The 27,352-nt window shown below is 37.3% G+C and overlaps 1 protein-coding gene and 1 pseudogene across 1 annotated transcript in view; both read right to left on the bottom strand.

Annotated features, from left to right (window-relative positions):
- PHTF2 (putative homeodomain transcription factor 2) overlaps positions 1 to 27,352 on the bottom strand; it is a 129,884-nt gene that overhangs the window by 41,444 nt on the left and 61,088 nt on the right. The window contains 4 exon segments of the mRNA XM_043588685.1: positions 6,920 to 7,078; positions 7,645 to 7,714; positions 14,689 to 14,700; positions 15,054 to 15,110. Coding sequence (XP_043444620.1) covers positions 6,920 to 7,078; positions 7,645 to 7,714; positions 14,689 to 14,700; positions 15,054 to 15,110 — 298 coding nt within the window.
- LOC122487801 lies at positions 15,461 to 16,531 on the bottom strand (annotated as a pseudogene).

Here is a 27,352-nt window from a genome sequence, read left to right as displayed (position 1 = left end):
AATTGTTCTAACACTGCTTCTTGGCAGATTATTTTTCTAATTTTAAATGAGTTTAAGATGTTACTCCAGACAAGCTCTTTCAGACTATTTTTTCTTTGCCACTGGCTACCCACAGTATTCAGTAATAAACTCCTGGAACAAGATAACATCCAACATAGTCTCTAAAGTACACACTTTAACGCTATAGTGAAAAACAGATGCATATAAATCTAAGGGCATTCCTAGTAAGATCACAATCAAAAGAACCACTAACTTCTAGTGCTCTTATTTCTTTGTTTTCCAAACAAGGAAGTAAGTCTATGATGTGTGTAATAAGGCTATAAAGAGCTTCTTTTCAATAGAAGTTTATCCACTCAGAAATAGTAACATAAATTTACTTGGGTGTATTTTTCAGGAAAACCTCTAAACACTCACCAATACTAAGCACTGTCATACGAAGAAGAAATCTTGCTTTTGCCTGCTCAGCATCCTTTATACTTTCTAGACATAAAAGTGTCTACCTTTTGGGAGTCTGCCCCTTTTATCTGTCAATCAAATGGTCTTATTTCTCTGACTTCAGGGATAGAAATGTAATGTAGTCTTGCCACAGTCTTAATTCTGGGCACAGGAATTAATAAAAAGATGGGCGGGGCACCTGCATGGCTCAGTTGGTTGAGCGTCTGACTTCAGCTCAGGCCATGATCCCACGGTTCATGGGTTCAACCCCTGCATCAGGCTCTGTGCTGACAGCTCAGAGGCTGGAGCCTGCTTCAGATTCTGTGTCTCCCTCTCTCTCTGTTCCTCCCCCGCTCACATTCTGTCTCTGTCTCTCTCTAAAAAATAAACACTTAAAAAAATTGTTTTTGTTTTTTTTTTTTTTTTTTTAAATAAAAAGATGGGCATGTGCCTAAGTGGGGCCAATCAGAATCTTTTTCAGGGATTAATATAAGTACTTGAAAGAAGGCCCTTCTCCTAGATCACAAGCACGACTATGGAAATACAAAATTACCATACCACCTCAGCCACCACTCAGAAAAAAGCCTTCTTAAGAATGAGACCAGCATGATGAGAACAGAATCAACAACACAAAAAGACATCACCTGAGCCTCTAGATCCAGCAATGCTTTAATGCAGGGCCTAGGAGTTTCTAATTCTGTTTTGGAACAACTGGAGAATCTGAAAGTTAGGAGATTTTTGCTCATTCTGTTAGGTGTGATTGTTGTAATGTCGTGTAATGTGCCTATTTTGAAGAGATGCATGTTGATGTATACTGGGGTAAAATGTCATGATCTATATAATTTACTTCAACAAAATATATTAAGTAAATATTCTAAAATATCAATGATTATTTAATCAAAGAGATGGGCATATGCTGTTTTGAATGACTATGCAACTTATCATGTAAATCAGGACTCTTTTGAGAGTGAAAGAGGAGCTGTGAAATAAAAGCCTCAGGACAACACAAGTAGACTTGGACGGTTGCACAGTCCCAGGCAAACTGGAACATACAGCCATCGGGCTATTGTTACTGACCAGTCTATCCAGTTTCCTGTTTTTTTTGTTTTTGTTTTTAATTTTTATAATAAGCAGCAAAAAAAACAAAAACAAAAACAACACTTTTTGCAAAAGCTGGTTTGCATTTGGTTTTGCCACCTGCAACCGAAAGAATCCTGGTCTAGCACACCAAGATGGAAGCTTAACATACCACTTTACCTCCTAATATGTATTTAAAGAGGTCCCGTAAAAACAAATTTCAGCTTTATAATCTCCTAAGTAATAAGTTTCTTTAAAAAGAAAAAAGAGACTTAAATTTTTTTTTTAAATACCAATCATCTTTATGAACTACCCTGGAATTTAACTCAAAGTGTCTAGTTGTTTTATAACAAAGCTGAAATTTTGAAAAGTATAGTTTTTGATGTTTTTAATATGAACTCTAATGTGACCCTTATTAAGTCCCTTTACCTTTCTGAGCCTTGGTTTATTTATTTATTTTTTTGTAAAATAAAATCGGAGATAGGTACTAGAAATTCAAGTAAAACACTCTGAAAAGCTCCTTACATAGTGTGTATCTAACATTAGTGATAGTACTTCTATTCACTATCACTAAATTAACTATCTTTAAACAGAAGGGGGACACAGGCTGCCCAGTTGGCTCAGTTGGAAGAGCATGTGACTCTTGATCTCTTGGTCATAAGTTCGAGCCCCAGGTTGGGTGTAGGGACTACTAAACAAATAAATTAAAAAAAATAAAATAAAAAATAAAAAGAAGGGGGATGCAAATGCCACTTATGAGGTTCACAGTTTCAGGCACAAAGAAGAACATCTTAAAGAACTTCAGATTTTATATAACCTCTTGCTGGTTATTTATCTGTATTCTTTCAGCCCTGTGACTACCATCCTCTCTGGTGGGGCTGGGAACCAACTTTATCCCTCTTTCTTTCTTCTGGCTGTGCCTAAGTGTCCATGTCCCTCCCATGGCCTCAGTTCCTGAGACAGTGGTTCCTGTATCCACAGTTCTGGTATCACCTCCATCCTATTGTTTCCCTTCAAGTGAGGGGTTAAGAAGAAAGCATTCACTTCTCTTACATAATGCTAAGTTATACTTTTCGATCATGTAATGAAGTCCTGTGAACTAGACAGAACTACTGGAGATTTATGTTAGACAGAACTTCTACAGATTCCTCCAAGAGCTCAACTATGACAAAATGTTTATTAGGCACAAAAGTTCCAAAGATTCACATACTGGCCAAGCAGAACTCTAGGGATAATCATTAGAAATAAAAAACCATCTAAAGGTCAATTTTTAGGTCTGTCAGTCTTTGAGATTTAGTGACAGATGTTAGCCACTGGGAGTAGAAAGACAAATAAGACATAGTCTCTTTCCCTGCCCCTCCTCAACTTAGAGGAAAAGGGGGACATATAAAGAATCAAGTGGGGCGCTTCAGTGGCTAAGTTGGTTGAGTGGCCAACTTTGGCTCAGGTCATGATCTCACAATCCGTGGGTTCGAGCCCCACATCGGGCTCTGTGACAGCTCAGAGCCTGGAGCCTGCTTTGGATTCTGTGTCTCCCTCTCTGCCCTTCCCCTGCTTGTAGTCAGTCTCTCTCTCTCTCTCTCTCTCTCTCTCTCTCTCTCTCTCTCTCTCTCTTCCCCCTCCCCCAAATAAATAAACATTAAAAAAAATTAAAAAAAAAAAAGAAAGAAACAAGATACCAGTAATGGACTGAATTGTGCCCTCTGCCCTGTTCATATGTTGAAGCCCTAAACGGCCAAATGCATAGAGCAAAGGTTGAATGAATTTGTAAGCGTGGAGCATTAATCCAATAGAGCTGGTATACTTCTAAGAAGAGACACCAGAGAACTTTCTCTGCTCACACACAAAAGAAAGACCATGTGAGGACAAGTGAGAAGGTAGCCATCTACAAGTCCGTAAGAGAAACCTCACCAGACACCAACCTGATGGCACATTGATCTTAAGACTTCTAGCCTCTAGAACTGTGAGAAAATAAATCTCTGTCACTTAAGCCACACAGTCTGTGCTATTTTGTTATGGCAGCTCGAGCAGTACCTATAAAGAGTGCTGTAATATATACAGGAAAGACCTATAACTAAATTGGGGGGTTATGAAAGGATTCTCAAAGAAGGGGGCATCTGATGCCTAATCTAACTGAGAGAACAAGAAGACGCTGCTGACCAGGTAACTATAAGGAAAAAGGGTTACCCAAGCAAAGACAGTTGTATGTCCAAAGGCAGAGAACATTAAAAAAACAAACAAAAACACCCACAAAATGCTGAAGAAACAGCAAAGAGCTAATTTAGTCTGGTTAAACCTGGGGAAAGATTCAACAAAGGATTGACTAAAAACTTGGCTTTCACCTTGAAGGCAATGGTAACTAAAAAGAGATTTAGACCTTAAGTTGCTGGTTTGGATTTGCAATTTAAAAGGTAAATGGACAGGGCTGCTTGGGTGGTTCAGTCAGTTGAGGGTCCAACTCTTGATTTCCACTCAGGTCATGACCCCAGGGTTGTAGGATAGAGCCCCATGTCAGGCTCCCTAATGAGCATGGAGTCTGCTTAAGATTCTCTCTCTCTCTCTCTCTCTCTCTCTCTCTCTCTCTCTCTCTCGGGCGCAAGGGTGGCTCAGTCGGTTGAATGTCCAACATCAGCTCAGATCATGATCTCACAGTTCGTGGGTTCGGTCCCCGTGTCGGGCTGTGTGTTGACCGCTCAGAGCCTGGGACCTGCTTCAGATTCTGTGTCTCCCTCTCTCTCTGCCCCTCCCCCACTCACACTCTGTCTCTTTCTCTCTCAAAAATAAATAAAAATTAAAAAAAAAAATTCTCTCTCTCTCTGCCCCTCTCCCCTGCTCGTGCTTTCTCTCTCTCTCTCTGTAAATAAATACATAAATGAATAGAAGGTAGAAGATATAAGGGCTCTTGGCAAAAATCTGGGTGAGAAATGATATAAGCAAAAAGCATAAATGTAGTTGAGGATACACAGTTGAGATATTTATGTAACTGAAGTGAAAAACTATACATAGTTGTACAAAACCAAATCTGACTGCATGTGATTCTTTCTACCTTTCAGGAGATAAGGATGGGATAGAGAATGAGGACACAACTTTTAATTCAAAAAAAAATTGAGGGCACAGGGGTTTCTAAGGTGCCAACAGATTTTGAGGGTCATTAAGGGTCATATCATCACTTTGTCACTGGCTGTGTGACTTGAAGTGGGTTAAGTCACTTCTTTAAGCTTTACTAGGAGAATATTCAGTGTTTATCATTTATGAACACTTATAATGTTAAACTTTGGTTCTGAACTGAAAAAGATCTACTTTACGTCTGTTCTAACCTGTGTTTCTTATTAACTTTGGCAAGCCAGTAAGTGAATTTCAGACACAACATGTGAACATCTAGTTACAATGGAAACTTCCTTGCCCTCAAATAGTAGAAAGCACAATGCACAGAGATTACAATCAATGGTACTGATTACTCATTACTTTCATTAGCAATTACAGTTTCTGACTACTTTAGAATAAAGGTTTCTCCTGTAGGTAAACTAGAAAGCATTAGAAGATAGCTACATTTAGATTAAGTTCTCTTAAATCTTTTGGGGAGGACAGCAAACACAAGATGGTAACTCAATAAAAATTGGGATCACTACACCTAGAAAATAGCTGATAAAAATACAGTTAGAAGAACTATCATATAATAGCATTACTTAACAATAACAATAAAGGTCAAATTCTTGAAAGTGATTAAAAATTGCATATGAAAATCCTTGGACATGTTATTACACCCCATTGCAGGCATTCTAGGAATTTATCATAGGAAAATAATTCAAAATATAAGAAAAACTTCACAAATACATTCACTTCAGCAGTAATTCTAATAGCAAAAGACAGCAAAAAGCTTAAATGCTCAATACTGATGTAGGACAGTATATAATAATTTAAAAATATAATTATAAAGACTATGATACTTGTGATTACATAAGGCAAAAAAATACAATTGTTTATACAGAATAATCAAAACTACATAAAAAATGTTACAAAGTAAACTGAAGGGCAGATTACAGGCAGGTTTTTAAAATATTTTTCCTACATTTTCCAAATTTTCTTCAATTAACATTTATCATTTCTTTAATCAGAAAAACACACAAATCTCTCTATTGATAAAAATCACAAAATCTTCACAGTTCACTCTCTTTTAGGTATATATGATGTACCTTGGCTCAAAAGAAACGACTTTACCTAAATAAAAGTCTGAAGGCTTTATTGTATTTTCATTTACTTAGAAGATACTTATCTGAAAAAAAAAATAAGATACTTAATCTTTCACTTAGAGTTTGTTGATGAAACATATTTAAATAATCATTCAGGATTACTATCATGTCTTTTTAAAAAAGCAAGACATTAAAAAGACTGAAAGGGTGCCCACTGAATTAAAATCACTGCTTTTGTTACAGTGCTGGGATGTGAGTGGTGTCTTCTTCAAGCCTCCAAACACTCTATAGAGCATCACGTATTATGCCTTGTGCGCTGCTGCTCTGGGAGGCAGCGTAATGGAGTTGTGTTAAGCATGTGGCTTGGTAGTCAGATGGCTTAGACTCGAACCTGGATTCTACTGCCCCTGGGGACTGTGTGACTTGGGGCCCTCAGGTCCTTCGGGTCCCATCTCTATAAGCTAGGCAAACTACTGGTACCAACACTTCACTGCGTGGTTGTTAGAATTAAGTGAGACTCTGAAAAGCACTCAGAATACTTCCTGGCATACAGACTCTCAATAGAGAATGAGGACAGTCAGTCTCCAAATATGGTGGATAGAAGAAAAGAGAAACTATAGCTGATACAGGAAAAACAAACTCACAGAGCTTGTATAAAAAAAGACTGGTGTGGGAGCGCCTGGATGGCTGAGTTGGTTAAGCGTCTGATTCTGGATTTTGACTCAGGTCATGATCTCCCTGTTTGTGAGACTGAGCCCCATGTGGCGATCTGGGCTGACAGCATGGAGTCTGCTTGGGATTCTCTGTCTTCCTCTCTCTTTGCCCCTCCCCCACTGTGTGTCCACGTGCACACACACTCTCCCTCTCTCAAAATAAATAAACTTAAGAAAAAAAAAAAAAAGACTGGTGTGGTAGGTACATGTGATATGTATGTGCATTTTGAAGAGACTTTCTAATTGTTAAATTCCTCTCAATTTGTGTTTTTCTTTAGCCATTTGCAAATTCAAGTTTTCATAAAAATTATAATGGAACATAACTGTTTTCTCAAACATTTTTAACACCAAACCAGCTGTGTCTTATTAAATGAAATATCACAACAAATGTGTATCTTCATACTCCATATAATTAGTATATGTTTTCTCAAAAGCCTTAGTAAGCCTAAAAACATAACATTCTGAAAGTTACAAGCAAAATGAATTTCTATCACTTAACTATACCTTGAAGAAGATAAAGGACAAGAAGCCAGAAAAAGATGACTTTTGATGTTACTTGTAACCACCACCGGAAGAAAAAGGGAAAAAACACAACTCGAACAATTCCCTTTCTAGTCAGAGAAGTCCAAGGACTTTCAGGTTTTGCCTTAGCAAATGCAGACCCTGAAAAAAGTCAAATAAAATGACAAAATACATGCATCATTCTTTAATTTCCTTAGAGAAAATATTTCAACATTTGAAGGACAGAGAAAACCATGTATAATTTTAGTTTGCACTATACTATGAGTGAGAAATGCCCAATTTTGGGTGGTAGGCACTTTTAAAAACATTCTTAGTGCTATCTTATTAACTTAGGTACTCTGAAAGAAACCATTTTAACTGAAATAACAGCAGAATTTCTCCCAGATATTTTATAAATACAAGACAATGTTCAAAGGTCAGTTCCAATTAGAAATTAAAAATTACCACTTAAATTTTTATAAACAAGCCATATAGTTGGCTAGGCAAACACAAGCTGCTTTTCTTTTATTTCTTGGACTGATCTTTAGTGGGGAGAAAGACTAGTCAATGGTATTTAAATACTTCCACTGCGTCTTTCTTGTACTATTCCCACCTTCATTTCGGCTCACATTTCTTTTATCTCTACATATATATTTAACCCACTTTGAATAATGTTTCTTCAGGGTCAATTTCTAATTGCATTAAGCTGTTATTTATTCAAGACTCACCTCTTACAAGATCAACATCTATGAGGTCTGGTTTCACATGCGCTGTTTTCTTTGGTTTATTCCTTAAACCCTATAATATATTAAAAGTAGGATTGGTAAGGGAGTAGATCTTAAAGTTCTCATCATAAGAAAAAAAAGTATTTGGAAATATGTATGGGGATGGATGTTAACTACTTATTGTGGTATCATTTCTCAATACATATATTTCTCAATATATAAAAATATTGAATCATTATGTTGTACACTTAGAAGTAATATAATCTTATATGTCAATTATACCTCAATAAAAAAGTAGAATTCAATTTACATATTTTTAAATCCAGAACAACAGAAAATAATCAAATTCTAAAGATTTCAATTAAAAAAACCCTGTAAGTAATACACTGGACGAAAATATAACACATCACATATTTGTTACAGTTGGAACATAACTGTAGTATTGTAATAAATTTTATTACTTTCCAAAAGGATACATTTAGGGATGTGTGTAACATGTGAGGTCTGTTTATTACTAAAAGTAAAATCCTAAAACAAAGACTATCACAACCAGAACTCAATTTGGATGTAAAGCCTGAGACGGTCCAGGAGACTGTGTTGGCCCCAGATCTGCACAGGAGAGTATACTGGGGCTGGCTGGGAGAGCAGTGGCCCTGAAAAGCCCTCAAGGTGTGATGTTGGGGGGGTGGCTGCAGGAAGCAGAAGATCACAAAGCTGGGGACAGACAGGGATGCAGACTTCTCAGCAGATGCCAGCATGTGGGGGTGATACTAGCTGAGACCCGGAGAGGATGATGCAGATCTCAGGGTCACCACTACATTCACATACCAACCACCAATGAGACCACAATGCCACCTAATCACCTTAGAACTTAGATGCCATGCCCAGGAAGAAGAGGAGGGAAAGCAGGAATCATGAATTGAATTAGTTTAAACCCAGAGTTACTGAACACTAAGATTAAGTTTCTGCCATCAGTGTATGGAGCAGGAGCAGAGATAGAGATCAAAATCACTGAAAAAAAAATCACACTTTATAACTTAAGAAGGGATGTTAAGAATTGGAAGAGCTTAGACTAAATTCTTTAGGAGTCAAGCGCTGAGATATGACACAGTGTGTAGGTAATTTGTTTACTATTCATTCAGTTAATCAGGTAACTTTGTAGTAAATTCTCTGTTTGGTTCTAATTCAAATAACAATGACCCGTAAGGTAATCATTTAGTTAAGTACTGTTTGCATCTGAAACATAGAAAAGGAGACTATTTGAGCTCAGAATTAATGGAGATGTTTAAATCAAAAATTTACCCTGAAATCAAGAAGCAATTAACCTTAGAACCCCTTCGAATAGTTGTCCATGTGAAGCTGAAAACCACTGGCAGGTACAAAAACAAAAGAGTCAGGACTGAAGACACAGCCATGGTAATTTTATATATATAGTCAATCTTCATATTCATAGATTCTGTATTTGCAGATTTACCTGCTCACAGAATTTATTTGTAACCCAAAATCAATACTTGCTGTGCTTTTGCAGTCATTTGCAGACATGCACAAAGTAAGACTGGCAAAAAATTTGAGTCATCCAATGTGCACATTCCCATCTGAAGTCAAACAAGGCAACAATCTGCCTTCTTATTTCAGCTCTCATGCTGTAAATATGCATCCTTTCACAGTCTGTTTTCACAAAGTGCTGGTTTTTGCTTTTTTTATGCTTCTTGTTGGTATTTTTGTTGTTTAAAATTGCCCTCAAGCACAGTGCTGAAGTGAGTATAAGAAGGCTGAGAGGTGCCTCACTGAGAAAACGTGTGCTCCATAAGCATTGTTCAGACATGAGTCATACTGTCGTTGGCCATGAGTTCAGTGTTAGTGAATCAACAATATATATTAAATAAGATGCCTTTCAACAGAAACATACAAAAACCAAGTATAAGTACTGATTGGTTGACAAAAGAGCTGTGACTAGAGATGGAGCAATGGTCAGTATCTGCTAGTTCAGTGTTTGTGGTGACTTTATAGAACAAAACTCCTGCAAATAACGAGAACTGACTCCATCTGTATTCCCATTCTAACGTCATGATCGAGTGGCTAGCAGAATTATAAATCACTCCCAACATTTTGCAAATTGGGAAAGCAATTCTAACAATACACATATGGAAAAACAAAATTTCTTTAATAGAGCACTAGATGTAGAAAAAAGTTTGAGATTTAATCTTTATTAGTGCCAACAAATTTGAAAACGGTAACATACTTTGATTTACTTCTTTTACATATTCTTTTCCTGATAATTTGAAAATAATCTTATTGCCAATGTTTTATGGCAAACCTGAAGCTTAATTTACTGCTATGTACCTATAATTTCTAAAGAGAGTTAAGTTTTTAAGTTAAGTTAAGTTTAAGTTTTAAGAACTTAAAGTCCTTTGAGAGGAACAGTAAATTATCTTGATTTATGCAATTATGTTGTTTTTCAACAACACAAGATTCATTCTTCTTGACCTTTTTTATGTGGTTCATTTCTTATTTTATATTTTATTAAAATATTTATTTTGAGCTACATTGTAGAATCATAGCATAATTGCCAGTTTTGATAAAACTCCCCTTCAAGGTAACCTATCAGACTATTTAGAGTGTTAAAAAAAAGAAAAACAAAGAAAAATTTCACTGATAAATCTTCTAACATTAATTATTTCAACCACAAAAATAAAAGATATTAGCACCCACAGGTGAGCATTCAAAAAATCTGATTTTAATTAAGTAGATATTTTAAGTTGGAAAAACTTTTAATTGGTTTAGAGTAGACTATATTCAAACAAAATAGCATAGCTTTCAGGTACTAACTATAATTATGGACCACCAAAAGTTTAAATGAACAAAAAAATAAAAACCAAGTTAGTTTAAAATAAAAGATGTTAATATTTTTTATTAAAATTAATAAGATTTTCTAGTTTACTGATCAAACTAGAAAGTAGAAACAACTAAGTATTAGAAATATAATTAATCTCTAAGAATCCAAATAATATATTCTTTATTGAATAAATACTTAAACTCTCATAGTACCTTCCTAAGGTGCAATGACACAAATTATATGAAGTTTTGAATTTTTTTAAATCTGTAAGTACACACAGATAATGTTGAGCCAAAAAGCTTAAAACAGCTGCTTAAATTTAGAAAGTACTTCTGTTCAATGATGCAGACTTCCCATGCATGGAACTATTATAATACTTAGACGCCACCAAAGGACGTAACCATCAGTTTCACTTTCCAGAAATCCTATTTAGTTTTCCCCATCCTGTTTTTCCTCTATAATGACTTTAAATAGCATGGTTCTTTTTATTGAAGCTTTGAAACTCTAGTAAGCACTAAAGCTGGAAGAAATTCCACATTAACTTTTAAATTTGGGTTAAGGTGATCAGAAAATGTAAGTTTTCAGTTATAATTTCTAAAATGTTTAAGAAAAAAATAATCTGCAACTTACAAAAAACTTTGGGAATATCAACTAAAGGTCTCAATTAAAAAAATAAACATTTCCAAAGAATTTACTTTTATGGCTTTCTTTGGTTTCTTTAGTTGCTGCTCACTGCCATGACAGAGAGACAATCGATTACAGAGGACAAACTCAACACATTCCGTACAGTGTTTTCGAAGCACCAGGTGCTTTAAATCAAATATTATATTAATACACAGCAGCTATTTCTCTACCTTCCTTAGAGTAAATGCAAAATTATTTTACACTACAAACAATTTGCCTCCACTAAAATGTTTAGCAAGAATGGAATATTTTAGACTTGTCAACAAATTGGCCCCTTTAATTCAAAATAACAAGAGTAAGTTTTAATACCATTTTTAATTCTTCAATTACAATTACAAAGTACTATCTTTAAAGGGAGACATATTCCAGAAAAAAAGTTATAGTTCTTAGTCTTCTCCAAGTTCATCCTGTCAGTGCACAAAGGAATAAATAAGTAACGCTCCTTTACCCTAACCTCTGCTTAGGCATTAAAATAGTTCTAAAAATGAGGAATGTAGTTATTTGTACTGAGCAGCTTAAGAGGTTTCAAGGCATCTTACTAAACTTGTATGCTGCTCATTACTTGCTTGACTATTCCCACTTTTCCTGATAGTCTTGCCAGACTATTGTGTCATGGATCTCTTACTCTTCACTTATATCTCCCTCTTTACCTATTACATGTTGATGTTTCCCTGTGTTCTATTCTCAGCCTTTTCCCCTCATCATCCAATGGAAATCCCCTCACTCCTATAGCTGTATTATATGATATGTTATATAATACACATTGCATACATATACACATTCCTAGATATACACACATTCATACCAAGGACTCCCAAATCTCTCTCTCAAGTACCACCTGGATATTTCTAAAGCACAATTTTAAATCTGCTCCTCTTGTAGTATTTCCCATCACACTCAGTGCTGCCTAAGCAAAGTTTCTAAAACATAAATTTAATCAGGCAACTTTTTTGGCTTAAAATCCTTCAATGTCTAAAAACAGATAGGGAGGCAAACCATAAGAGAGAACAAACAGGGTTGCTGGCGGGGAGGTAGGTGGGGGGGGGATGGGTTAAATGGATGATAGGCATTAAGGAGGGTACTTGTTGGGATGAGCACTGGGTGGGTGTTATATGTAAATGATGAATCATTAAATTCTACTCTTGAAACCACTATTACACTATGTGTTAACTAACTTGACTTTAAATTAAAAAAAGCAAATACCATATGATTCTACTTATAAATGGAATCTTAAAAAAAAAAAGAATAAAAAAGCAGAATCAGACCTATAAACGCAGAGAACAAACTGATGATTGCTGGGGTGGGGGGGCGGGGGTAAGGAGTAGGGAGAGTTGGACAAAACAGGTAAAGAGGAAAGGGAGATACAGGCCTCCAGTATGGAATGAGTAAGTCATGGGAATAAAAAGCAGAGCATAAGGAATACAGTCAGTGCTACTGTAACAGCGATGCAATGGGACAGATGGTAGCTATACTTGTGGTGAACATAGCACAATGTATGAATTTGCCAAGTCACTAAAATATGATGCACCTTAAGTTAATGTAACAGTGCATGTCAACTATACTCAAATAAAATTTTTAAAAATCAAAGTAGCACAGCTCCAGCCATCCAAGATGCTGAAAGGAAAAAAAGGCTAAGGGGAGGCTAGTTGCCCCCGCCCCCTCCTGCTGTCATGCAGAAGCAGGAGGTCAAGAAGGTGGTCAATCCCCTATGTGAAAAAAGGCCCAAGAATTTTGGCACTGGACAGGATATCCAGACCAAAAGAGACCTCATCTGCTTTGTTAAATGGCCCCGCTACATCCAGCTGCAATGGCAAAGGGCCATTATCTATAAATGTCTAAAAGTGCCTCCCACAATTAACCAGCTCTCCCAGGCCCTCGACCACCAAATAGCTGCTCAACTACTTATACTGCCTGCCCCCACCCCCGACACACAACAGAGACAAAGCAAGAGACTGCTGCCCTAGGCTGAGAAGAAAGCTGCCAGCAAAGGTGATGTCCCCTCTAAGAGGTCGCTTGTCCTTTGAGCTGGGGTTAATACTGTCACCACCTTGGTGGAAAATAAGAAAGCTCAGCCAGTGGTGACTGCAAATCATGTGGATCCCACTGAGCTGGTTGTCGTCCTGCCTGCCCTGTGTCATCAAGAGGGGGGTTCCCTACTGCATCATCAAGGGAAAGGCCAGGCTAGGGTGTCTGGTCCATAGGAAGATCTGCACCACTGTTGCCTTCACACAGGTTAACTGGGAAGACAAAGAAGCTCTGGCTAAGCAGGTGGAAGCTATTAGGACCAGTTACAATGACAGATATGATGATGAGATCTACTATCCTGGGTCCTGGGTCCAAAGGCAGTGGCTCACACTGTCAAGTTAGAAAAGGCAAAGGCTAAAGAATTGGCCACCAAACTGGGCTAAATGTATGCTGCTGAATTTGCTGCACATCAAAGTTATAAAAAGTTCTCTTTTTAAAAAAAATAATAAAATAAAATAAAATAAAATCCATCCATGTCTCCCTCACCGTATTCCAGATTATATTCAGACTTGCAGGTAAGGCAGTCAAGCCCCTCCATGATCTGACTCCCATTTTCCTTTCTAGTTTCGTGCCTAACCATTCCAATTTCCTTCTTCCATCCACCCTATTATCAACCAAGCTCCTGAGGATTCCTCAGTCAGTCGTGTTCGTTCCTTCTTGCATATTTATTTTCATATGCTCTCCATTCTGTCTGGAATGTTTTCCTCATTGTCCCTAACGTCTGTCAAACTCAGCTCATGAGTCACTTCCTCTATGCAGTCTTTCTTAACCTCCCTGGGGATGCCTCCCCCTGCACTCCCCATCACCTACCTACCCCTCCCTTGCCTAACTGAACTGATCACATTTGTAATTATGTATCTTACTACAAAAATAAAATCCATTCCATCTTTTTGTCCCCATGATTTAATCCTATATTTAACATACTAGATGTTTACACCAACTTTAATTCTTCATGAAAAGTTTAAAGATTAAAAATGACCCATGGCAAAGAACCTTGCCCTTTATCATAGATGACTGAATTGTCTAAACACTGAGATTTTTTTTAAGTAACTATTAAAACTGGTTTCCAGTCTAATATACATCTTTCTATACAAGATAGAAAATGTCAAGCAGCTAAAGTAACATTCTCTGGGCTCAGATTAAATTTAGCTCGTGCAGGAACACACAGATTAGTATTATCTATGCAAATGAAAAATATAAATATTATCAAAAAAGAGCAACTGCTGAGAAACAGAATAAATTTGGTTAAAAAATAGTTTTCATGCTAGCAAGGAGCCTATGACAATGTCTTATCAGCATAAGTGATTACATGAAAACCACCTAACACAAAAACACTTTAATTAATGCTTTATTTTTCTAAGTTCTTTTAAAAAATGACCAACTTTTCAGCGAAACTATTTGCGTCCAAGTCATTCTTGTTAGTAGCACCAAAAGCAGATCTCAATGAAGCAGAGCGGCATTTGACAGGATCACTCAGGCGGGAAAAGTCCTGAAACACTTACCAGTTTAATAAACTGTACAGAGCAATGACAGCATCAAAAGGGAGGAAAAGCAAACTAGAAGTATAAGGTGACAAGTGAAAGGGGAAGACAGACAGCTGATAAAAAAATAATCATAAGAAATTAAATTTTAAAAGAACAGAAAGATGCTAAAAAGCAAAAACAATAAATAAATAAATCATCAGAGGTAAACACACATGATTATGCCAGCATAAGAGTATACCTCTTTATTTAAAACTTTGGAGTTTATCTCGTTATTTAAAAGTACTTTAATTAAAAGTATATGGAGAGATATAAATTAAAATGTGGTTAATAATCAACTTATAGAACTATGTTTTAGAATATACAAAATGAAATAAACTTGTTACCTTGATTTCTCTTTGCTCAACAGATTTTTCCCATATTTGTTGATCATATGCTCCAATCTATGAAAATAAATAAAATATGAAACTGCATTAAATGCCATCGTTGGTACTCATCCAATAGGTAGAATGACTCTGTTTGCATTACAAGCAACTCAGCATTCATTCAGCACAGATGAGATTCAGCTTTGTCTCAGACTTCTGCAATCAATACTGTACTCAGTGCCTCTCAAAGTATGGTTTCAGGACCAGCAGTTTTAGCACCACCTGGGAACTTGTTGGAAGTGCAAAGTCTCTGGACTCATCCCACAGTTGCTGAATCAGTAATATGACTAATAGCACCCAACACTCTGTGTTTTAAAAACTCCTCTAGATGACTCAGACACACTACTAAAGTTTGAGAACCACTACTCTAGGGAACCTTTTTATGTTTTTATTTTATTTTTAAATCAAAGGGGAGTTTATTAAAAAAGAATTAAAACAGAAACTCTTAAGTACCAGTGTGTACATTGTACACACTTTAATGACCCACAAGAATGAAGTTTTTTTCATATACATCAAGATCACACCACCTTGCTGTTTATCAAAAGATGTTCAAGAAGACTCCAAACGGCATACAAGACTACCATCTTAAACAGACTGCATTTCAAACGTGCAAACCTGCCACTGGTAATAAAGCTTTGGAATGGGTGTTCATTCTATTATTTGACCACAAACAGGATAGAAAGCAAGATCATTGAGAATTTAATCTAAAATAGAATGGAAGCTGTCATTTTCTGCACCAGCATTCCTCACTCCTCTCCTGCCATTTTTAGCAAATACTCTTTGTGTATCTTGAAGGGTCTCCATCCCTCTTTGCTGTACAGATGAGAAGCACCTCTTCTTTTGTAGAAATTGATAGATGGTTCATTCCATTCTGCTACCAAGAAGTGCATGCTGCTGCAGCGACATTTCATTGCAACCTGGCTTAGGTTCTTCAGAATCTGTGATCCTATGCCAAAGCCTCTGTAATCACTCATTATGAATAAGTCCTTAAGATACAACAGTGTGCCAATCCGCAGGTCATACGTAAACTAGTACATGGCAACACCAACAACGCTGCGTCCTTCCAGAAGCCGGTGCTCCTTAGGCACTTCTGCAACCAGGCAGTGGTAGAAAGGGTGCTCTCCGAAACCATCCTCTAATAGATCTTTTTCAGTTAATGCCACTTGCTCTTCCATATATTCTTATTTGACCAGTTCCTTGATCAGCCGCAGGATGTCACTGCAGTGGGTGGCAGGGGCTGGGCAGATGACGAATTTAGCCATTCTTGTCTTTTGCTTTTCTTCCTTTTATGGACCAGGCCCCTGTACTTGAACAGCAGGAGGAGGTGGTTCCTCATTCGTCTCCCAGGAGCGCCCCTTTCTCAGTCAGGTTGGCACCATGACCCGGCGAATCTCTGCAAGCGACGGAAAAGCTTCACCAGACTGAGACTAGCGCGGCACTGGGAATCTTTATTTTAAATTTTTTTTTTTTCAACGTTTATTTATTTTTGGGACAGAGAGAGACAGAGCATGAACGGGGGAGGGGCAGAGAGAGAGGGAGACACAGAATCAGAAACAGGCTCCAGGCTCTGAGCCATCAGCCCAGAGCCTGACGCGGGGCTCGAACTCACGGACAGCGAGATCGTGACCTGGCTGAAGTCAGACGCTTAACCGACTGCGCCACCCAGGCGCCCCTGGGAATCTTTATTTTAAATAAACAATAATTGCTACAGCTCTGGTACCTTCAAGAAAAAACTACCAATAATAAATTCTTTTTTTTTTATAATTTTTTTTTCTTAACATTTATTTATTTTTGAGACAGAGAGAGACAGAGCATAAACGGGGGAGGGGCAGAGAGAGAGGGAGACACAGAATCTGAAGCAGGCTCCAGGCTCTGAGCCATCAGCCCAGAGCCTGACGCGGGGCTCGAACTCACGGACCGTGAGATCGTGACCCGGGCTGAAGTCGGACGCTTAACCGACTGAGCCACCCAGGCGCCCCAATAATAAATTCTTTATGGAGTTATTTTTAAAGAACAAAATGTCAATGTTTTACAGAATTAAAAATTCATAAACATGTAGATCACAAAAACCATGTGGGTTACGGTTTAAACTGAAAAATAAAGTCTTGAAAGCAATTGAAGACACAGGGTAAACATCAAGTAGTAGAATTCCTTTTAGCTTCTATGCCCATCATTCTCAGATGCTGGAAAGTTCTCTGAAGTACACCTTCAGCGGGGCAGCATGAAGAAACCACTCTTATGGTCCATCTCAGTATTAAGAAACTAAATACTAAGAAACTAAGTTTCCCCTTAGTTCCCAATATCCAACAGGACACTGAAATGGGTCAATAACTTATAGTTTTAACTAAGGATTTTCACTTTTAGCATTAATTGAAAACTAGAATCCTGAGAAATTAAAACTATTTCAAATAATTACAATTAAGAGACGAAATGGACACCAGAAACAGGCAGAGATATTATGAGGAAATTCAGGAGAGAGCACTTTCTGACTCACAACATCATTCTACCTAAAAGTCCTCTTATTTACACATTAAAAAAAAATCTTGTTTCAAGGGGTGCCTGGGTGGCTCAGTCAGTTAAGTGTCTCACTCTTGATTTTGGCTCAGATCATGATCTCACATTTTGTGGGATACAGCCCCACATCAGACTCTGTGCTGATGGGGTGGAGCCTGATTGAGATGTTCTCTCTCCCTCTCTCTCTCTGCCCCTCCCCCTGCTCGCACGCACACATGCGCACGCTTTCTCTCTGTCTCTCAAAACAAATAAACACTCAAATAAAAATCTTGTTTCAAGGAATGAGAAATCGAGAATACAGGAACGGTTTAAAGACAGACATGAAGGAGGTAGAATAAAATGATTACATGATTCTGTAAGAACCCTTCATTTTGATTATTCTCTCTCAGACATTATCTTATTCATACTAATTTCTCTGGTCCTTTAAATCCTTTTCTCTTTTTCACTGCTTTCCTGTGACTCCTTTCTTATTTTTAAAATCACTGTGTGATATAATATACCCTGAAAATTAAAATCTTAGAACACCTAGACCAAGCCACATGGGCTGAACAACTCACTTATATGTAACCGAATCTGCCATGAGTGTCTCTAAAGCAGGGTAGATAATCAGTAACCAACTGGTTGGACTTAGTGGCAGAGCTGACCTGAAGTGACTAGATGTCCTTTACCCTCTTAAATTCTGAATTCAATCAAACAATCATCTTCTTTAAAATCAGAAGAGGTAAGTATGGGGACATAGATTCCACAAGAGTAATTCTGCTCTAACTTGATAATTCAGAATGACTGAGATTAATTTAATCAAAACTTACCTTTAAAATGTGTAACTATTTCAATGGTACTGTATATTTTTTAGTGAAACAATAACCAAAACTAATAAGGAATAGGCACTAATTTGTTTTAATGATTATATTGGCAGTATTTGTTTGCATGTACAAAAGAATGTACTAAATTCTAAAGAGAATTTTAAAAAGAACTATATTTTTTATTTCAAGATGACTCAAGAATATGGACATGGAATCAGGAATATAAAATAATGTATGTGCAAAAGACCAAATCAGAAATACATGTTAATTGTTGGCCTACCTAGGTTTGATACAATCCCAGTACAGTACTCAGTAGCTCCAGGCTTAAAAAGGTTAGGAAAGTCTAATAAATCTTGAGGTGAAGCAGTGGCTAAAAGGAGAAAAGCTTTTTGAAGGCTGAGGTACTTGTAAATAGCATCATGTAACCCTAAAAAAAGGGCAGTGGTGGTGAGGGATGTTCCTATAAAAAGGATATATATTCCTATAAAGAGGATAAAGATGGCTTATTTTACTGGGGAGTCCATTTTTCCCCCAAATATTTAATGGGTTAGAGGAAGAACAACTTTTACTGTAACAGAATGTGGGATCTTAAAACAAAAAACAAAAAACAAAAAAAACTAGAGAAGCATCACTTTCTTTTTTTTAACGTTTATTTATTTTTGAGACAGAGAGAGACAGAGCATGAACGGGGGAGGGGCAGAGAGAGAGGGAGACACAGAATCGGAAACAGGCTCCAGGCTCTGAGCCCAACGCGGGGCTCGAACTCACGGACCGCGAGATCGTGACCTGGCTGAAGTCGGACGCTTAACCGACTGCGCCACCCAGGCGCCCCGAGAAGCATCACTTTCAATTACAAGCAATTAAATGTCTCTCCAAGTGGAAACATCAGTTTTCCTTTGCAGCAGACATTTTTTGTTTTAAAAAATACCACCAGAATGGACCCTTTAGATACATAAGCAAATAGACTACTTCCCTGAAAAAAATTGTGAGGGTGCTGTGAACCTAAATGCAGGTGCTTTAGATGTTCGCGGCTCTGCTTAGTGATGCATATGCCATTAACAAATTACTCTTAAATAGACATTCAGACTTAATTGCGTCTGAAAATTGCTTGGTTTTTTGGGATATGTGTGTAGCACATCAGAAGTATCATGAAATAAGGGTGGTGACAGGATACCAGAAGGGCAGGGAAGGAATTCTCAAGACCCCTTCTGGTCTAAAGCCTCATTTAATTCCACGCTGCAATCTGTCACGATAAATCAGAACCCCAGTGGCTGAGTTCAAGCTTTTCCCCTGAAAAAAACATGATCTTATGGTCAATCATCACAGAGCAAGAAAAGAAGTGAAACTCAGACTGAAAAACAGAAGAACCATCTTCTCAAGACTTAGGGTCAGGGATGAAGAATAAGCTGCAGAGCTATGCTAACAAAATTAAAAAACAAATAATTCAATACACTTTCCAAAGGTTCTATTCTACACGCAAACACTTGGCAGACTTGACTAAGTCACCTAACCTTAATAACTGTTGTTGTTGTTGTTTTTGTATTTCTTCTACATAAAATTAAGTCACAAAGCTGAGTTCAATTATAGTTCTCTGCAAGAGATCAGGACAAAAAAATTACATTATTTTTTAAATGCCATACAAAAAGTTAAAGGAATCTCAGCAGTAGCATTTGTCCAACAGAAAAGAAATTTAATCAGATAATATGTTCTTAAAAAAAAAAAAGATAATATGTTTTCCCACCGAGAAAAGAATGTTATGTAATATTTTGGCTACTTCCAAATTTCAGTTACTTCCTCTCTGTTCTCCCCTGCCCTCCACTGTTTGGATGTTTAGAAAAGTGCCCCATATTCTATGGAAACAAAGGGATATACATACAAATAATGCTTTGTTGGTAAACAGACCAACCTTCTGTAAGGTACCTTACAAAATACCAACGTAATTAATGTATGAGTAGTTATATGGCTTTCAAACCATATTCTTCATAACTGACCATCTATTTCAAGGAGGAAAAAACACTTTCTCTCGAATTATGAGAGACTACTTTGAAATCCTGATTTACATTTGATGTGCAGGCAACCATTTTGTACATGTTAAGAAAGTTCATTATCTGCTGCAATTTTATTAACACTCTGGTTATTACTCCCACAGATTCCATGAACACCTAAGCCTCCGGTGTACTCTTACCCAACCAGAGCTGACCTACAGTTAGCTTTTTTTTCACCTGGTTCCAGACCAAACACTTTGCCCTCTACAAATCATTCTGTATCTGTAACATTCTATATCTGTAACATTCTGTATCTGTAACAACAGGTCTGGCAATCCTGTATTGATTTGTTACAATACTTCCCATGACAGTAAGGGGAACTCTAAACTTTCTTCCTACAGGCTTTAATTCCTAATTACTGTGAGCATTACCTCTCCTGGCAGAACATATAGCTAACCACTCCAATTACTAAGATTGGAGTCATAAGATGCAAATGTCTTCATTTCCTGTCTTCTCCATCTCTAGTATCCGTGTTCTCATCTATTACTTCTAGTATTATTTTCTTTCCTCCTATTTTGATAAATAAACTTTGAGCCTTTACAGAGGTTGACTGATTAAAAAAAGAAGAAATTGAGATACTACAGTAATATCAAGTGAATTAAAATTGAATCAAATGAATACTATAGATACTTTCTGACCTACAGAAGACTATCATAAAACGAAAATGTAGGGTGCCTGGGTGGCTCAGTCAGTTAAGCGTCTGACTTCAATTCAGGTCATGATCTCACGGTTTGCGGGTTCAAGCCCTGCGTGGGGCTCTGTGCTGACAGCTCAGAGCCTGGAGCCTACTTTGGATTCTGAATCTCCCTCTCTCTCTCCCCCTCCCCTGCTCATGTTCTCTCTCTGTCTCTCAAAAATAAATAAATGTTAAAAAAAATTTAAAAAGAAATAAAAAGAAAATGTACATGTTATAAATCTGAAACTAATGTGGCTAATGTTACATTAAGTATATCCCTAAATATATATAGTAGATATTTAGAAAGATACATGAAAGCCATTATTAATAGAGATTATCTAAAAGAAGTATAGGAGAATACTTTTACTTTTTTCTTTACATCATATTCCCCCTCATAATAGATATGTACTACTTTTGTAAAGTAAGATTCTAACCCAAAGTAATTTGAAGTAACTGTCTAAGAAATTAATGTTTCTATCACTAAATAGTATGTTTACAGGGAATCACCTACCTCTGCCTATCATCAATCTAAGTTTTTATCTTCCTGTACAGTGAAACAAAACAAAATGGAGAAGGGGAAAACGAGGGGAGGACAATGAGGGGAAGTCAGGGATAGACAGGGATAAGGAAGGGGAGGGTTGGTGGGTGGAGAAAAAGAGTATCTTTGTCTAGGTGTCTGCCAGAATCAGCTCTGGCTTCTAAGGGAAAAAAAATTGTAATGAATATGATGGTATCAAGAGTACAAATGTTAAAACCTAGATGATGATGAAATGGGAAACACACATCACTAAGGAATTCTAGAAAAGAAATGTTTGAAAAACAATTTGAAAAGCTACTCTTAGGTGATCTGATTACCCCTTAGGTCATCACATTCAGAATGGCAGTGGCTCAAATATCAAGAGACTAAAGAGGAGGTGTCTTGCTTCAAAAAGGTAGTTACCAATAGTTTAATTAGAATAAGTGCTTAGATAAAAGATTTAGAGTTAACAAATAGACATAAGCAGGGCAAATGGAGGCCCAGATTTGCACACATATTTTAAGCACCTCCTTTCCTTAGAAAATGAACACATACACCTTAATACTATATATCAAAGTCCTACTTTTTCCTACTTCTATCATGCTCAGTTTCGGTTTTTGGAATCTCCTTTCAGAAACTCTGAAAAGCAACCTATTAATTCTCACAAACATCAAATTTAATTCAAAAAGTTAACACAGAACCCAAATCCCTTCTGAGTTTGGTCCACTCAATAAACTTAATCAGAGGCCAATCATGTGCCAGGACAAATGAACCTTTGATAGCAAAAGTGTGTATGTGTGTGTGTGGGGGGGTGCGTTTTAATATATGAAATTTATTGTCAAACTGGTTTCCATACAACACCCAGTGCTCATCCCAAAAGAAGCCCTCCTCAATGCCCATCACCTACCCTTCCCTCCCTCCCACCCCCCCATCAACCCTCAGTTTGTTTTTTTTAAATTTTTTTTTTAACATTTATTTATTTTTGAGACAGAGAGAGACAGAGTATGAATGGGGGAGGGGCAGAGAGAGAGACACACACAGAATCAGAAGCAGGCTCCAGGCTCTGAGCCATCAGCCCAGAGCCTGACGCGGGGCTCGAACTCACGGACCGCGAGATCGTGACCTGAGCTGAAGTCGGACGCTCAACCGACTGAGCCACCCAGGTGCCCCTGTTCTCAGTTTTTAAGAGTCTCTTATGCTTTGGCTCTCTCCCACTCTAACCTCGTTTTTTTTCCCCTTCCCCTCCCCCATGGGTTTCTGTTAAGTTTCTCAGGATCCACATAAGAGTGACAACATATGGTATCTGTCTTTCTCTGTATGGCTTATTTTACTTAGCATCACACTCTCCAGTTCCATCCACGTTGCTACAAAGGGCCATATTTCATTCTTTCTCATTGCCACGTAGTATTCCATTGTGTGTGTGTGTGTGTGTGTGTGTGTGTGTGTGTGTGTGTGTGTTAAGAACATGACAAGGATACCCTCAGGGCAAGAAGCTAAAGAATCTCTTGAGACCACTTCTCAAAAACAAAATAAAAGGAAAGATGCCTGTGACCTTCGTGATTCTTTCCATCTCTATACTGATAGTAAATATATTCTAGTTTATTCTGTGACTATATTTTTGTACATACATCATCAACTAGAAGACCCAAATAGGTAAAGGTCATGTTGCTTTTATACCTACAAGTCTCATATTTTAATAGGGATTTATTTTTTTTTTTTAATGTTTACTTATTTAGACAAAGAGAGAGAGAGAGAGAGGAAGAGAGAGAGCAGGGGAGGGGGAGAGAGAGAGAAGAGAAGAGGAGAGGAGAGGAGAGGAGAGGAGAGGAGAGGAGAGGAGAGGAGAGGAGAGGAGAGAAGAGAATCCCAAGCAGACTCCTTGCCATGAGCATGGAGCCTGACCCAGGACTTGATCTAACAAACCATGAGATCATGACCTGAACTGAAATCAAGAGTCAGACACTTAACCAACTGAGCTATTCAGGGGCCCCAATAGTGATTTAAATAGCTACACAACCAAAGATCATTTTTACCTTTGAGTCTTTTTTTTTTTTTTTAATAAAAACAAAAGTTATCAATCAGAAAATACCCTTTGTTATATTTGGAGTGTTTGTGTTTAATCCTTTGTTCTCTCACTGCCTTAGCTGATTGACTTTTAATGTTTGCTGACAGGAGTAGCAAGGACCCCAGACTGCGCACCAGAAGTGGATTATCATCCTGCCTCCACCATGACAAGTCTTATGGTCTTGGCAAGTTTCTTGACCTCTGAACATCTGTGAAATGGGGACAACAAAACATACTTCACAGAACTAGAATGTAAAAAGATAGTGTCTGGTATATAGTTGGTGCTCCTTAAACATTAGTTCTTTCCTTTCTTGGTAAATCAATTTCTCTAGGCTTCAATATCTCATTTTTAAATTGATAAAGTGGAACTATACTTAAATTAATTTATAACAATATTTATATTCACTAATGAGGATTTGGATGGCCATAATTTTTTAATGTATGAGTGTGTGGTGAGAAAAGACTCATTACAACTATGAAAAAAGAAAGAACCAATGAAAGTAGCTATAAATGCCTGGGCAAAAGGAACAAAGAAGAAAGCAGAAATAAGCTGTGGAGATAAATGTCATTTTGACAATTAAAAAGTCAGTGTTACACTTTTTAAAGAATTGTTTACAACTTATAAATTAAAACAGGGCTGTCAACACTCACGATCTAATCTGCCCAGATATCTAAACTATATATAACTTGCATTTTCACAAATTTGGTAAAAAAGAAATTGAAGCATTGAGCAATATAACAAAATTAAAGTTACTATGGACATTCTGAAATTAGACTTAATATTTCTGTTCATATCACTAAACCATACTAACGAAACTATTAGGGCCACTTCCATCAGAATTGTTGATTAACCTTGAGATAAATACATACCTGGTATTAGTAGAAACTGATTTTTTAGACTTCTTATAACTTTTAATTCCAAAGTATAGCTTTCAGGGCTTAATAGGTTTTCACTGTTCTTTGATCATAACTACTGACTTTCAAACAAATTTCTTTACTGAATGCCTGGCAATATCTCTGACTCTTTTTTTTTTTTTTTTTATGTTTATTTATTGTTGAGAGAGAGTGCGAGTGGGGGAGGGGCAGAGACAGAGGGAGACACAGAATGCGAAGCAGGCTCCAGGCTTTGAGTTGTCAGCACAGAGCCCAACACAGGGCTCAAACCCAGGAACTGTGAGATTATGACCTGAGCTGAAGTTGGACACTCAACCAACTGAGCCACCCAGACGCCCCTATCTCTGAGTCTTTATAACTGCTCCTGAAGAGCCTTGTTTCTAATCTACTATATTGCACAGCAATTCCCATTACTTCTCCATTTTCATGCTCTCTTGTTCTATTCTCTTATTTCTTCACAATGTCCTATTTTTTTAATGTTTATTTTTAAGAGAGAGAGAGAGAGAGAGAGAGAGAGCGCACACATGCCAGTGGGGGAGGGTCAGAGAGAGAGAGCTGTCAGCACAGAGCCTGATGCAGGGCTCGAACTCACAAAAAGTGAGATTATGAGCTGAACTGAAGTTGGACGTTTAACAGACTGAGCCACCCAGGTGCCCCCACAATGTCCTATTTTAATCAAGATACTGCCCAATGTTTCTGATTGCCCACTGCATGCGTGCACATGCACCGCCCCCCACCCCCAATACCTAGAGAGGTCAGACACTCAGGTGACTTTAATAATGAGGAAATATGAGGAAGTTGAATCATTTAATTACACAATATGAACTATGAATGAGGATGATGTCAGACAAAAAGGTGTGGTCTGAGGATATGGAAAGAGCTAGTAACCCTTCCAAATGTAAAACAAGTACCAAATTTTTTACCAAATCTTTAATTCTTCTGAATCGTTTTCTTAGAGCTCTAAAAAACATGAAAAGCCAAATCACAGAAGTCTTTAAATCCAATCATTAAAATATTTCACCACAATTCTAGTGTTATTTGGGAAAGGGAAGACATGGGTAAGTATTCAGAGTTAAGAAATCTTAATTGGGGAAAGAATTCTAAATCATGGAATAAATATGAATAATTATAAGCAAAGAGTTTCTTTGTAACCTTTGCTTCAACTGTCCTTTATTTCTTCTGCTATTTGTTATTAGCAGAATCATATAATCAATAGTTTAAGTACAGGAAAGAAAAGCTGCTTGAGTAGAAAAGCAAATAAAAAAATAAAACTTTTAAAAAGATTAAAATCTTTGGTGGGGGGGAAAATACAACTTTTCAAGAAAGAAAAGAGATTTCTAGAATCCAGTCAATTATGAAATACATTTCTAGGTAGCCTCTGACATTCAGACGTAAACATCAAAGTCTGAAAACACATTCTCATCTGGAGATGCTAGAATATAGGTAATGAGCAAAGATTCTATTCATTATAATAGTAGTTAAAGCTATTTAAAATCTTCCCACATATTTTGTCAATTTATGCATCCTCTTAAAATCACACCCTTTCCTGCATTCACCCTAAGAATAGTGTATTACAGGCCACATACATATAATCAAATCATGACCAATTTCCTATTGCCTAGGGAAAACCAGTTAATGATATAGTAAAACACTGACTCAAGTTTAGAAAAAATATCTTTAAGAGTGTTCATTAATTCAACAAAAAGAAATGATTATAGTAGAACTTGCCTCGAAGAAGTTACAAATCCAAAGAAAAATACTCAGAGAATTAGTTATAATTCAAAGCAGAATCAAGTAAGTACTATTGTACTATACACAAATGAGAGTCTGAAAAACAGCAGTGCTTGTAAGGTAAAATGTACAACAGGAAACTTACGGGATGGGTAACTCAGTTAAGCTTTCAACTCTTGATTTTGGTTCAGGTCATGATCTCACAGCAGGGAGATAGAGCCCTACAACAGATTCCGTGCGGGGTGTGAAGCCTGCTCAAAATGTTCTCTCTCTTTCTCCCTCTCCCATGTTTAAAAAAATTGGGACAGGGGTGCCTGGGTGGCTCAGTTGGTTAAACATCTGACTCTCAATTTCAACACAAGCCATGATCTCACTCCCCAAGCATGGAGCCTGCTTAGGATTCTCTCTCTCTCCTCTCTCTCTGCCCCTCACCCTGCTCGCACACTCTCTCTCTCTCTCAAAATAAATAAACATTTAAAAAGGAAATAAAAGAATGGCAAAGAGAAGAAAAAGAATAAAAAAAAAAACACTGTTGGGAGCTATAAACCTACTAGGAATTATGGCTAGAGTCAGAGTTGGAAAGGTATAAAATCTGAACTAGAGTTGGGAAGGTATAAAATCCAGAACTCAGGGGGCACCTGGGTGGCTCAGTCAGTTAAGTGTCTGACTTTGGCTCAGGTCATGATCTCATGGTTTGTGAGTTTGAGCCCCGAGTTGGGCGCTATGCTGACAGTTCAGAGCCTGGAGCCTGCTTCAGATTCTATGTCTCCCTCTGTCTCTGCCCCTCCCTTGCCCATGCTTTATCTCTCTCTCTCTCTCTCTCTCTCTCTCTCTCTCTCTCTCAAAAATAAATATTAAAAAAACAATAAAAATAAAATAAAAATAAAATCCAGAATTCAGCAGCAAAACCTAGGTGTTGGGACAATTTGTGGCTAATAATAATCTAGGGAAACAGAATGGCTTAAGGAGATCAATAACAAAATATTAAGAAAGACAAATATCCAGCTGGGGGGTAG

This window comes from Prionailurus bengalensis, chromosome A2 (genome assembly GCF_016509475.1).
Source record: "Prionailurus bengalensis isolate Pbe53 chromosome A2, Fcat_Pben_1.1_paternal_pri, whole genome shotgun sequence".
Lineage (NCBI taxonomy): Eukaryota > Metazoa > Chordata > Mammalia > Carnivora > Felidae > Prionailurus > Prionailurus bengalensis.
Note: the sequence above shows the minus strand (reverse complement) of the source record. Positions and strands in the feature narration are given on the sequence as shown.